This window comes from Melanerpes formicivorus, unplaced genomic scaffold (assembly GCF_026170545.1).
Source record: "Melanerpes formicivorus ecotype bairdi unplaced genomic scaffold, bMelFor1.0.p_v2 SCAF_72, whole genome shotgun sequence".
Lineage (NCBI taxonomy): Eukaryota > Metazoa > Chordata > Aves > Piciformes > Picidae > Melanerpes > Melanerpes formicivorus.
Window position 1 is genome coordinate 3,318,058 of NW_027142424.1, and position 12,916 is coordinate 3,330,973.

The 12,916-nt window shown below is 44.7% G+C and overlaps 2 protein-coding genes across 9 annotated transcripts in view; one reads left to right on the forward strand and one right to left on the reverse strand.

Annotated features, from left to right (window-relative positions):
- MPHOSPH9 (M-phase phosphoprotein 9) overlaps positions 1 to 6,182 on the reverse strand; it is a 30,438-nt gene extending 24,256 nt beyond the window's left edge. For 2 of the 4 annotated variants that reach the window (XM_068163516.1, XM_068163514.1), the window contains exons 1-5: positions 6,075 to 6,182; positions 5,002 to 5,174; positions 3,492 to 3,624; positions 2,452 to 2,602; positions 266 to 355 (exon numbers count right to left, since the gene is read on the reverse strand). In XM_068163516.1, coding sequence (XP_068019617.1) covers positions 266 to 355; positions 2,452 to 2,602; positions 3,492 to 3,598 — 348 coding nt within the window. In that variant the 5' untranslated portion in view covers positions 3,599 to 3,624; positions 5,002 to 5,174; positions 6,075 to 6,182. Of the gene's footprint in view, positions 1 to 265; positions 356 to 2,451; positions 2,603 to 3,491; positions 3,625 to 5,001; positions 5,175 to 6,074 lie in introns of those variants that run through there. The other 2 variants (XM_068163515.1, XM_068163517.1) reach the window with 2 other exon arrangements.
- A 312-nt stretch (positions 6,183 to 6,494) lies between these two features.
- On the forward strand, positions 6,495 to 12,912 carry MTRFR (mitochondrial translation release factor in rescue). Of its 5 annotated transcripts, XM_068163524.1 has the most exons (5): positions 6,495 to 6,599; positions 7,437 to 7,581; positions 8,906 to 9,215; positions 11,360 to 11,602; positions 12,651 to 12,912. In XM_068163524.1, the coding sequence occupies exons 3-4, from the start codon at positions 8,940 to 8,942 to the stop codon at positions 11,570 to 11,572; spliced, it is 489 nt and encodes a 162-aa protein (XP_068019625.1). In that variant the 5' UTR covers positions 6,495 to 6,599; positions 7,437 to 7,581; positions 8,906 to 8,939; the 3' UTR covers positions 11,573 to 11,602; positions 12,651 to 12,912. The 5 variants fall into 5 exon arrangements, with proteins under 5 accessions (XP_068019625.1, XP_068019626.1, XP_068019627.1 ...); XM_068163525.1 differs by having other exon boundaries at positions 7,437 to 8,194; positions 11,360 to 12,912; XM_068163526.1 differs by having other exon boundaries at positions 7,437 to 7,991; positions 11,360 to 12,912.
- The last annotated feature ends 4 nt before the right edge of the window (positions 12,913 to 12,916 follow it).

The following is a 12,916-nucleotide window of genomic DNA, read 5'->3' on the forward strand; positions in this document are numbered from 1 at the left end:
AAACAATTGTCCATAAATAACTAAAGAATATTCATTTCTAAAACAGTTCCTACCAGTTACTTTGATAATTAGCTACGGCTGTGTCAAATATGCATCATGTAAAGTGGTCATTCCAGTCATCCACTTCCATGAACTGCCAGTCTGAATATACTCATAGAAAGAGCTAAGAGTGCCAGAGATCATATTGCATTTTGGGAGGGAAGTGGGATTAGAAAGAATAGAAACATTCAGCCCAACCTACTTACATTAACATGCCATTACTTACTTGGATCTGATGGTGGAACTGCTCTTGCTGGGCAACTATTTGTTCCTGACATTGTTTTTCCACCAATCTCAGTAACTGTAGCCACCTTGCCTATTAAACCACAAAGTAAAATCATTAGAGTATAGTCATATTGCATCCCTTACCTTTTACTTTAGCTCCAAACTAGGTCTGGAAGTTAGGGAAGTCATTGTGCCCCTGTACTCTGCATTGGTTAGGCCGCACCTTGAGTACTGTGTCCAGTTCTGGGCCCCGCAGTTTAAGAAGGACATGGAGACACTTGAACGCATCCAGAGAAGGGCAACAAGGCTGGGGAGAGGCCTTGAGCACAAGCCCTGTGAGGAGAGGCTGAGGGAGCTGGGATTGTTTAGCCTGGAGAAGAGGAGGCTCAGGGGTGACCTCATTGCCCTCTACAGCTACCTGAAAGGTGGTGGTAGCCAGGAAGGGGTTGGTCTCTTCTCCCAGGCAGCTGTGCCAGGGGAGGTTTAGACTTGAGGTGAGGAGAAAGTTCTTCACCGAGCAAGTCGTTCATCATTGGAACGGGCTGCCCAGGGAGGTGGTGGAGTCACCATCCATGGAGGTGTTCAAGAGGAGATTGGACGTGGCACTTGGTGCCATGGTCTAGTCATGAGGTCTGTGGGGATAGGTTGGACTCGATGATCCTCAAGGTCTCTTCCAACCTTAGCTATACTGTGACACTGTGGAATGCTACATTTAGGTGTTGACATAATACAAAGTTTAACAGCAACACTGTGGTTGTCCACCCACACCACCTGCAGCCTCCTATCAATCACATTAATGCTAACAATACACTATGGACATAATCACTTAAAAAGGTGACTGCAAGATGACACATCTCTACATCAAATGACTTCAAAGTAGGAAGAGCTGGCAGGAAAGTACAGGCACAGGTGGATCCCAGATCTATAAACTATAGGCCATTTTAAAACTGATAGCTAAACATCCTTATGTCCAGTGAGCCACTTGCTTCAATAAGAAACCATTCCCTTCAACAATCCAACTAAATGCCATGATGTGTAACAATTTAGTGAAAAGATCATCTAAAAAAAAAAAAAACATTAAATGCATGGATTTCCTGAAGTGAAAAATCTGAATTTAAAAAGCTATTTTATACTAATGCTTATGGAGCTTGAAGCATAGGATACGGGACACAGAGTGCATGTGTTGAGACAAACACATCTAAGTTCTTTTCTTGGAGCTGTTGAAGAGCACCCAAATTAAGCATCTGTCAAGAGACAGTTTGATGGACCACAGCCAGAAAGCTCACAAATTCTGCAGGAACAAGCCCATGGTGTGGAAACTTGAAGCTTTTTGTGTAGACTAGAAACAATGACAAAACTTAAAATTAAAAAAAAAAATATATATATATAAAGCCAACATTAAATGAAGGTTGAAAGAATTAACTAAGCTGAACCTACATAATGATTCTTGCTTTATTTTAAATCAGGAAACAAACTAGTAAATGGAATAAATAAATAATAAAACCAGAAAGATTCTTAGAATGGAAACTTCTGACTTCTAGAATGACTTCAGATCACTTTGGACGTGGCACTTGGTGCCATGGTCTAGTCATGAGGTCTGTGGTGACAGGTTGGATTCAATGATCCTCGAGGTCTCTTCCAACCTTAGTGATACTGTCAAGTGCCGCAATTTTAAAGGCGGAAATTTTCCAGTTTCAAAACCTGAACTCTAAGTATTGTAAACTTTGAAAGAAATAAACATTCACAACTGTATTATAAAAATACCAAGATCACAGAACCATAGAATGAGTTGGGTTGGATCATCCAGTTCCAACTCCTTGCCATGGGTAGAAACACCTCCTACTACACTAGGTTCCTCAAGGCCCCATCCAACCTGGCTTTGAACACTTCCAGGATTGGAGCCTCCCCACCTTCTCTGAGCAACCTGTGCCAGTGCCTTACCACCCTCAAGGTACAAGAAGAAAAGCTAAACTATTGTAAAAAGCTAAGATAAATTTGCAATAAAACTCATCCACAGGATTAGTTCATCCACTATAAAAGGATTTGTCCCATCATGAAGAATAAACAGATACATATATAGATCTCACTGCTAAACTTCATCATCTTTAGGTCTGTCTTGCAAAATGCAAAGGTGGTATTAATTTATTTGGGGGGGGGGGGGTGTTAATGAAGTTTAAAGTGAAATACCTCACAGTTCTTCAAGATTTCTGAGTCGGCACTTCCAAAATTCTGGATATCTTGCATAAAGGAGGCAAGCAGCTCAGCAGAACCAGGCATTAATGAGGACCTGGCATTCCCTGAGTAACCAGAAACTCCATTGGGATTGGATGAGGGACTTCTAGTGAAACATGAGGAAAAATAGTTCAATTATTCATTGCGTCAGTTGTCATACATAGTGGCCAAAATACTACACTACATATGCTGTGCAGCCATAAAAGAGTTATAAACTTAATTTAAGCCCTCATTATGCTGACAAACAAACCTGGTATGTTCTTAAGAACAAAAATGCCCTTCAAGAAAATGTCAAAGAATCCACAGCACACTTCATCCTTATCTTAGATGCATCAAACAGCAGCTTTCCAAAGAGACAGCATAAGCAGCACAGATATTCCTGCTCACTAGGACAAATGCCATCAACATCAGCTTGTCATCAAACCTCTGTGCTTCTTCATAGATTCTGAGGTCAGAAGGTTAAAGATAAAAGCTTCTGTGTAACAATGATTTATGAGATCCCAGACTGCTGCCTCGTTTTGCAAAGTTACATGTGCAGTGAGCGAGTCGTAATTCTCCTTCGAACAGGTCAGTCAAGAACCTCTCCTAACCTGTCACTTAAGCCATTAGTTCATACTTGCCTTTCTTATTCACTGGGAATTGAACAGAAAAACAACTGATTTTCTAAGCTGCTGTTCTCTACAAATAACTTAGCATGATGCATGATCTTTCCAAGGAACGATCTCTTAGAGTTTGTCCAAGACAGGTTTCCATGCCCCTCCTCAGTTTTAAGAGACACAAAGCAATACAAGTTACTAAGTTTTGAAGGAGGGCTTAAGAGTCCTCTCAGTGAGGCTTTTCCCATTAAGGGCTGTATCTCCAAATGTAAAAACAACCTTTAAAATACATTGCAGTGCATTACATATTATTTCACCTTAGTAACAACGTTATTGTAAAAGCATTCTAACTAAGCAAAATGAAAGCAGTCATTGCTAGGACCTCCTTCAACACATTACCTGTTACAGTTCAAGTCACAGACAGAGCTGTGGGTATTCCTGACATCAGAGTTTGCAGAAGATGAAGGGATTTCTTGTGCAGCATTCACCATGTCACAGCTTTCCATATCTTAATCCCAAATATGATGTTAGCCTGAAATATTAAGAAGTAAGCATCATCCCTCTTATTAAAAAAAAAAAAAAATAAATTATTTTGCTCTTTGAAGAAACAGGATCTGATTAAAGAGGCAGCTGCTTCAGCTAAACAACCCCCAAAAGTGCTAACATTTTGCCACCAGCCCTTCTTCCTTGTCCTGCGCCATGCTCGCAAACAGGTGCTTTGTACTTGTTGGGACTCCTACAAACCAATGATTCCTAGCTGAACATCACACATCTACACTGGGCTGTAAAGGGTGTCTGAGACCAACACGTTCCTGGTAGAACAGTGCCCTGGGGGTTTGGTTGGTTGTGTTTTTAAATTAGAGGCTGCACAGATTGTTTTTCAACATTTCTGTGAAAGGGACTGCTGTGAAAGGCACTATTGTCAATGCGCTGAACAAGGATCTGTGCCTTCGCTGGAAGGAACACACTCACCCAGAAACAAAATCAAGACCCACCAAGTCAGACTACAGTTGACCAACTTTGCAATTTGTGCACGGAATATTTGGCTTGCTTTTTTCAGAGGGTTTATTATTATTAAGTATCATCAGGTAGAAAGCTTTGAAGCGCTTCTGAGCTACCTTTCTTACCACTTAACGACAAAAATGTAGTCAAACAGGAATCCCACAGCATTTAAAACCAGCAGCTGGTTAACTGAAAGCATCATGAATAAATAAACACAGGGTACTTCTGAGATGGTCTTACAGTGCTCAAAGCAGCAGTTTACAAAAATAGCTGCAAGGTGACTAAAATTTCTTCCAGTTTTCATGTTTTCACTACAAAAACACTTGAAATACATTGATTAATCACAGTGCTCATTTCAGCATGTTCTACACTCTGATGAGTTCATCCTGTGTTCTAACACTAAACTTTATGATCATTTCACGGGTGGAGAACAAAAAGAGACATTAAGAAATATTGTCCTCATTGTCTGTGAGAATACTAAGAATAAATCCCTGCTGCCTTAAAGCACACCACCTGCAAGGTATAACCATTCTTCTTTACAGGGCTTACAAGGGCATGCTACTAGCTTTTACATATTTAAGTTTTCATTATTTGTAGGCACACAGAGATGTATCTCTAACAGTTTCAGAAGTATAAAAATTGTTTACACCTGAATGAAAGTGATGGACAACTGTCTGATTTTTCCCTGTTTCACTGGAGCCTGTTTGGCTTTAGCAGAAGTGTTTTCCAGGTACTCACTCATGCCACCTCCTTTGGGTTAGGGCTAAAAATGCCAGAACTGGAAGTTCTCACAGATACACATATGCCTTTGGCAGAGCTTCTTGGGATGAAAGAAAGAAGGAAAAGCTTTTCTTCTATTTCTAGTGATCAGGAGTCTAGAAGACTTGGAGATTATCAGCTACTTAACCTGACAGAGCAGATGCTGCAAGCGTCTCTGGAGCAGGCAGGTGGTAATGGTGAGGGCTCCATCAGTCACCCCCGTCTTGCCAGGATGAAATCATGGGTGGCCTATCTCAGCAGCACAGCAAATGGGTGGGACTTAGCAGTGACACCGGCTCGTTTCATAACCTCATTAGAAATCTGCTCGCAGTAAAAATAATACGAAGTGAGCTGTAACTCGGCTGAGGAACAGCTAAGCTGTCAGCTATCGTTTCTATAGCACACAACAGTCCTTATAGGGCCAAGTTCATACGTAAAGGAACAGGATTTTTCAAAAAAAATCACCAAGCTGCAAGATATTTTTGACTGATGATTATCAGTGCTGATGCAGATGCAAACATCTGGGCTAGCACAGACTCGGCGCCTGCAGTTATTTCCTGATCTCTTGCTGCGGTCCCTTCTAGATGGCCGTGGGGACACAGGGTGTTTCGGTCCCCGCTTCTTCTCCCACCACCAGGCCCCATCTCCCCAGCTTCCCAAGGGCTTCCCGTGGCACCCTGAGAAGGAGCAGAGAGCCTCTGGCCTCTAAAAACGCAGTCCCCTCAGGGAACGGCCTCACCCCTAAAGCAGAGTTCCATCCAGAGACCCCTTCTCGCCACGTCTGTTCCCTTAAGGCCGGTACCCATCAGTCAGTGACCTCCCCAGCTCCAGGCACCCCATCCTGGGCCCCCTTCTTTCACAAGAGACTGCCTCCTCCTAAGTCGCCCCCTGAGGCTCCTCTTCCTTCAGCTCTGTCCCCCTTAGGGCCCCTTCCCTTCACAAGCGACCCCCTCCCCCAGTTCTGTCCCCCGCGAGACTCCGCCCCCACTGATTCCCCCCGATCAAGCTCCGCCCCTATGTTCTCATTGGGCAACTGCGCCTCGCGTTCCGGGATGTTGACAGTTCCACTGCCTCGGATTGGCTGGGGCGCCCGTCACTCGTGGGGGAATGGGGCGGGAGGTGCGGTAGCGGCGAGCTCGCGGCTCTGGGACGCGGCCAAGCACAGCGGCGCTGCTGGCCCCGGGCCCCGTCTACTGCCCCGAGGCCTCGCCCGCTTCCTACCCGCATTTCCGAGAGCCCACGTAGGAGGCGTCCGCAGCGGACCAAGAGCTGCCTCCTTCAGCGACCGTTAGACGATAAACAGGCACGGCCCACCGCCTCCCTCCAGGCGATTGGCGGCCGAGTTTCGAACGTGGTGGGGCAGAGGGCACTCTAGACAGAGCACAGCTTGCTGATTGGTCGCCTTGACCCCGCGCAAAGCCGCTCTTTCTACGCTGATTCGCTATGTGAAACAGTACGCGCGCCACTGCGAGGGGATTGGCTAGTGCGGCTCCGCGCCTCAGAGTCTCCCGGAATATGATTGGTAGGGGGTGGACGGCGTGCGTAAGCCCGGCCCTCACACAACGATTGGCTTCTGGAGTGCCAATTAGCCTGGGGGTAACGCCCTTCTCCCTGGGGTCCGCATGCGCAGAGGAGCCTGTTGGGGCGTGAAGCTGTGCGGGGCTGCTTCTTGTGTCGTGCGCAGCGGCCGCGCCTGCGCGCTGCGGGATGAGTCGGGGGCGGTGGCACGGCATTGAGTCGCCTGAGGTAAGAGGTGGTGGTGGGGTTGTGGAGGTGTGGGGAGTGTTCTATGTCTGCTGGAGCTGCTCTCGGCTCCCCCTGGGCCCTTCAGGCCAGGGGTTGGGCTGCGGCGGTGTCCGGCTTGTGACCTCAACCTAGAGGGGAGGCGGCAGGCCTGGGGCAGGCCGCGGTTGTGGCATAGTGGCCGCCAAGCCGCGGCTTTCGGGCGGCCGCTGCCCCTTCCTCTGTACCGGCTGTCACGTAGTACTGGAGTCTCTGCAACTCGCTTTGTTTCCTGGGCGTATGGAATAATAAATGCAGTTGTTTGTGCGAGGCTGGCAGCAAAGCTGTTGCTTTAAACCACAGCTTAATCAACTCTCCAGCGTGTAGTGTTGCTACCCTGTCCAATGCCTGTGGCCTGAGAATGGCTGTCACTTCTGTGTTTAAAAATAGAACATTCGGGTTCTTATTGACAGAGGTCTTCTGTAGTCTTACGATTTAAAAATCTCTTGGGCAAAGATGGGTGCTTTGTTAAGAACTTAAGCATTCTTATTTTAACATATTTTTTTTGCATTGTAAGAGGCGTGTTTCTTGGAAACTTTCTTCCCTAAGTAAACCCTCGAGGAAACTCTCTAGTATATTCTAGGTTTACTGTTGGGTTGTAGCTGCAGCGTTGTGTTAGGAGTTACAGGGAGCATAATATCTTTCCTTGATTTGCATATTAAGATATGGTAGCTCAGAGATGCCACTTTGGGTTTCAAATAGGTTACTTTAAACGAGCAATGCCCTAATGAAACCTGGTGCTAGGTAAAGCTTCACTTCAGAACTAGGTGCTAATTATTTTCTGCTTTTTTGCTTTTGCAGGAAAAAAAATAAACAGCAAACAGTTACTGCTTCTAGTGCCACCAAGTGGACATCTCTGCTTGCCAGTGAAAGCTTTAAGATTGCTTCAACAGTGACATTCAGTACTTGTGGATATTTATTGTTAAGTGCCACTTCACGTGCTGAAGTAATTTTTTTTCTGAATCAAATACTTCATAGTAGCATGTGTTGTTTTATTGCTTATCTAATGCCTTGCTGAAGAGGAAAGCAGTAGAACCTGACATTCCTTGTTGTCCATGAAGATGATCCATACTTTTCTGTCTTTGTTACTAACTTGACCTGGGAAAAAATCAACATAAGAAGGAGCAGTTGAAAACCTGGTGGTCTACTTGCTCCTGGATTCGTTTTCCTCTATCTGATGGACTATATAGAAAGTCAAGAGAGTGAAGCAGGACGAGCAAGCTTGTTAACAAGACCAACAGAGAACACTTCTAATTTTAAATGGTTTACCACATTGGCTGTATTAGACCACTCACTCAAATCCTATGCACGCTAGAGCCTGACCTCAAAATTTGGAAACCACCATAATGGACCAAGGTCAAAAGATCTAGATAAATCCTGTAATCTGTTTGGATATGGCTTATTCAGTTTCCTGTACTAACACAGCATTAAATATGAATTTCAGAACTCAAAATCATAACTCAGTCTGTACCTCTAAACACACAAACCAGAATTGGGTTATGCATCATTAGTCAGTTCTTTGACTTGGCAGTCAAGACATCAAAGCATCATTCTTGCAGGTAGAAAACTGTCACTGCTTTCTGACTTGTTTAAAGCGCCTGGGTTCTCATTTCCAATGTCTGTGTTCTTGAGACAGAAATGTTCTGCATAGTCTTGGTCTTCTTTTTTCTTATTTTGTTTTCCCTCCTCCTCTTTGCAGTCTTCTGTGACTCTTAAGACAGCAAACATGGGAAGCCAAGACATTATTAGGCCAGTTACATTACAGAAATTTGCTGCTCGTTTTAGTAGTTGAGAGAGTAGTGGTTAAGGCAACCTGAGAGATGGATTCCTGTCCCTTACCTGTCCTCCCTTGATGTAGTTCAAGCATGCATCAACATGTGAGTGTGTTATTAGCAAGACACAGCTCAGCACGAGCTGAGTGTCTGCAGAAGCTTCCCACTCAGACTGCAAGGCCGGTCTCTTTCCTCTCCTTTTTTGGATCTCTTTAGTATTTTCCAAGTGTTGGAAGGAGTACTAATTTATTTACTGTTTTCCTCACCATTTTCAATAACACTGTAATGATTTTGACTGTTTTAGGAAGCTGCATTGCAGTGAGAACCAAAATTCCATTTGGAATTGTAAATATAGTACGGCAAATGTCTATGAAACCAGTTCAAATATCCTTGAAAATAAATCTGAATATGAAAATATTGCTGAAGATATGCAGCTAAAGTAGATCATCTCGAGGCAAAGATTCTTGTGATGAACTCCATTTCCCTCTTCTATTTCAGGTTCCATTCAAAGAAACTCTGTCCTCATTTCTGTATGAATGTTCCAAGTTTATTTCATTTTACATTCTTACTGAGAGAAATCCGAAGACCATCATGGAGACCATGGATTTTGAGAAAACAGCCATTTTCTGTGCCCACAGTGCCCTTACTTCAGGCAGCAGGAAAGAAGAAATCTTTAAATCTCCTTAGCCTAACTGAAGCAGAATTAGAAGAACAGTTTGTAAGAGGTGATGGCCCAGGAGGTCAAGCCACAAATAAGACAAGTAACTGTGTTGTCTTGAAGCATATTCCATCTGGGATTGTAGTGAAGGTAATTTTATATTTCAGTATGTCACAAATTGCATCATGTCTCCCAAGCCCTTTTTCATAGTAAAGCATAATCACAACGGAAATGTCACAGAGAAAAAGATTGTATGTATCATTTTCCTCCAGTCCTGGCTCACAGGTGAGGTCCCAGGTGACTGGAAACTGGCCAACGTGGTCCCCATCCACAAGAAGGGTCGGATGGAGGAACCTGGAAACTACAGGCTGGTCAGCCTGACCTCAGTGCCAGGGAAAGTAATGGAGCAGATTATCCTGGCGGCAATAACTGCGCACCTGAAGAATGGCCAAGGGCTCGGGTCCAGCCAACATGGATTTAGGAAGGGCAGATCCTGCCTCTCCAACCTGATCTCTTTCTATGATCAGGTGACCCGTCTGGTGGATGTGGGGAGGCCTGTGGATGTGGTCTACCTGGACTTCAGCAAGGCCTTTGACACCGTCCCCCACAGCAAACTGCTGACTAAGCTGTCAGCCTGTGGATTGGACCATTACACTCTGTGCTGGGTTAGGAACTGGCTGGAGGGCCGGGCCCAGAGAGTGGTAGTGAACGGTGCCACATCCAGCTGGAGGCCAGTCACCAGTGGTGTCCCCCAGGGATCAGTGCTGGGCCCTGTCCTCTAACATCTTCATTGATGATCTGGATGAGGGGGTCGAGTCAGTCATCAGCAAGTTTGCAGATGACACCAAGTTAGGGGCAGATGTTAGTCAGTTAGAGGGTAGAAAGGCTCTGCAGAGGGACCTCGACTGACTGGACAGATGGGCAGAGTCCAATGGGATGGCATTCAACAAGTCCAAGTGCCAGGTGCTGCACTTTGGCTACGGCAATCCCATGCAGAGCTACAGGCTGGGGTCAGCGTGGCTGGAGAGCTGCCAAACAGAGAGGGACCTGGGTGTGCTGATCGACAGCCACCTGAATATGAGCCAACAGTGTGCCCAGGTGGCCAGGAGGGCCAATAGCATCCTGACCTGCATTAGGAATAGTGTGGCCAGCAGGAGCAGGGAGGTCATAGTGCCCCTGTACTCTGCTTTGGTTAGGCCGCACCTTAAGTACTGTGTCCAGTTCTGGGCCCCTCAGTTTAGGAGGGACATCGAAACACTTGAATGTGTCCAGAGAAGGGCAACAAGGCTGGTGAGAGGCCTTGAACACAAGCCCTATGAGGAGAGGCTGAGGGAGCTGGGATTGTTTAGCCTGGAGAAGACGAGGCTCAGGGGTGACCTCATTGCCCTCTACAATTACCTGAAGGGTGGTTGTAGCCAGGAAGGGGTTGGCCTCTTCTCCCAGGCAACCAGCACCAGAACAAGGGGACACGGTCTCAAGCTGCGCCGGGGAGGTTTAGACTCGAGGTGAGGAGAAAGTTCTTCACTGAGCGAGTCATTCGTCATTGGAACGGGTTGCCCAGGGAGGTGGTTGAGTCATCGACCCTGGAGGCGTTCAAGGGGAGATTGGACGTGGCACTTGGTGCCATGGTCTAGGCATGGGGTCTGTGTTGATAGGTTGGACTCAATGATCCTCGAGGTCCTTTCCAACCTAAGTGATACTGTGATACTGTGATACTGCAAAGGATCTCAGCCAGAAGTAGTTTTGGCTATGGGTAGATAAATAAACTCGGGGGTCACAGGTGATCTTCTTAGCTTTAACCTGCAGTATGTTTTTGTACTTTCACATAAAATGTGTATCTTCTTTGTAGCTGGCACATCCCCATCCCTCTTGTTAGTTAGGGTGTTTTCCTTAAGTCAATCATACTCATTTCACAGATTGGTTTTAAGCATTGCTCTTACCTATTTCTTGTGAATTAATGCTTTGAAATTAATCTTTGCTTCCACATCACAAGGGAAGACACAGTTAAGTTAAACTCAGAAGAAGCTTTCCAAGATTATATTGGAAGCATTAAAGATTAATGCAGAAGCCAGTCTGACAAGTTACAGTGGCAAATCATTATTAGGCAGCCTTTCCAAAATCTATAGTTTGGGCACAAAAGTGCCAGCAACTCTTGGCAGGAGGATGCTCATCTTAGTTTGGGCAAGGAGTTTCTTAATTGTAATGGCAGTAATATGTAGACTGAAATGAACAGAGAAGGGGGGGGAAAAAAAAGGTTAAAGTTCTAGTAAAAATGTCCTATTGTGTTTCTTCAGTGTCATCAAACAAGATCAGCAGAGCAGAACCGAAAGATAGCCAGAGAAATCCTGCAAGAAAAAGTTGACCTCTTCTACAAAGGTGAAGCCAGTGATGTTTTTAAAGAAAAGAAAGCATCAGAGAAGAAGAAGCAGGAGAAAAAAAGAAGAGCAAAGGAAAACCTAGAGAGAAAAAGGCATTTGAAAGAGATGCAACAATTGGATGAGAAATAAACATGTGAAACACTGACTTGCCCTAGTAGGGTAAGACAAACGTTTTTATACCTGCAGAGTTAGCAAATGAAAAGATGATGTCAGGCTTCATAAGCACAACTGAAACACTGAGCAGTGACCTGCTAGTACTGTAAAAAATGATAGCATCCCTGTATTCCTTCTTCTGTCTGCCATCATCTCATTAATCACATTTAGCAGTCAGTTCTTCTGCCAGTTTCAGAAGATGATAAACCAATCCTTGTTAAAAAGGAACTATAAATGTTCCATCAGTGTTAATGGAGACCAAAAAAAAAAATTAAGTAATCTCCTTCTGTCCAGATGATACATTCTGGTTTTTCGTAGGAGTTCCAATACTTAAGAACAGCCCTAAAAGGCTGTAAATTTCCATCCTGACTCAGATAATGCCTCTGCTGACATAAATCCTTTATAAACAGTGACCAGGCTTAGATACTGGTTCTGATGGTGTCAGCAGAGATGCTGACAGAAGGGACACCAGTCACTGCTTCCCACCTTCAGATCTGAACAAATGCTCTGTCCTTCTCATTTCTGACTGAAGTTCAAACAGAAGCTTTACAAATCTTAACATGGAGTGGTGATGACTGTTGGGGGGCTGGAGGGGAAGGCACCGCTGCAAGTGAGGACTGGTCAGCCATGTTCTTCCAGTTCAGGGCTAAAATTGGGTCATTAGAGATAAAGAACAATGTGTTGGAAGCTGCTTCCCGAGGCAACAGAATCCAGTGCATCCAGGCTGTGAAATAATTAACTTTTCCCATTTGTTTCTGTATTTTCTTCAAATATTCATAGCTCTATATGCATTAGATTTTCCATCTCCCTTAGGATTTAGGTTTGACTGTGCAACAATGATTTACAGTCATTATGTTTATCCTACACTGCAGTTAAGCTTAGGCATTCTGTTGTCTTCTCATTTTGGCAGTTCCCCAATCTTAGCCAAATAAATGCAGCTCTGTTCCTTTTGTCACTGTTACTTTGGAGTTACTAATGAAGTAGACTTAACTGTTATAATCCTGTTAACAACTCTTAACTGCTTACCTAGAACTTCTCTTTAATTTTTGGATAGCACCTTTGCTGGCTGCCACCAAGTTTTGGCCATGAACAGTGAAGAGTGCTTCAAGAACCAAAGCTGTAGTGTGTGTTTGGAAAGCACTGGAGACTACTAGCAATTACACCATCTTCTTACAGAGATCATCAGCTGCATCCAGACTGCCTGGATGGAAACTCACCAGCCATCTGCAGGCTCATCCTCTCATCTGTCTCTGAACTTGAATCTCCTGCATGAAGGTTAAATCTTTATCTCTTTAGAGTTCTTGTTCGTGGAGTATGAGC

What these genes read in the sequence shown, in the direction of transcription:
- MTRFR (XM_068163525.1), top strand. Translation starts at nt 8,940, where the DNA reads ATGAATGTTCCAAGTTTATTTCATTTTACATTCTTACTGAGAGAAATC. An exon ending in CATCTGGGATTGTAGTGAAG is followed by an intron (nt 9,216 to 11,359) that starts GTAATTTTATAT and finishes GTGTTTCTTCAG; the next exon opens with TGTCATCAAACAAGATCAGC.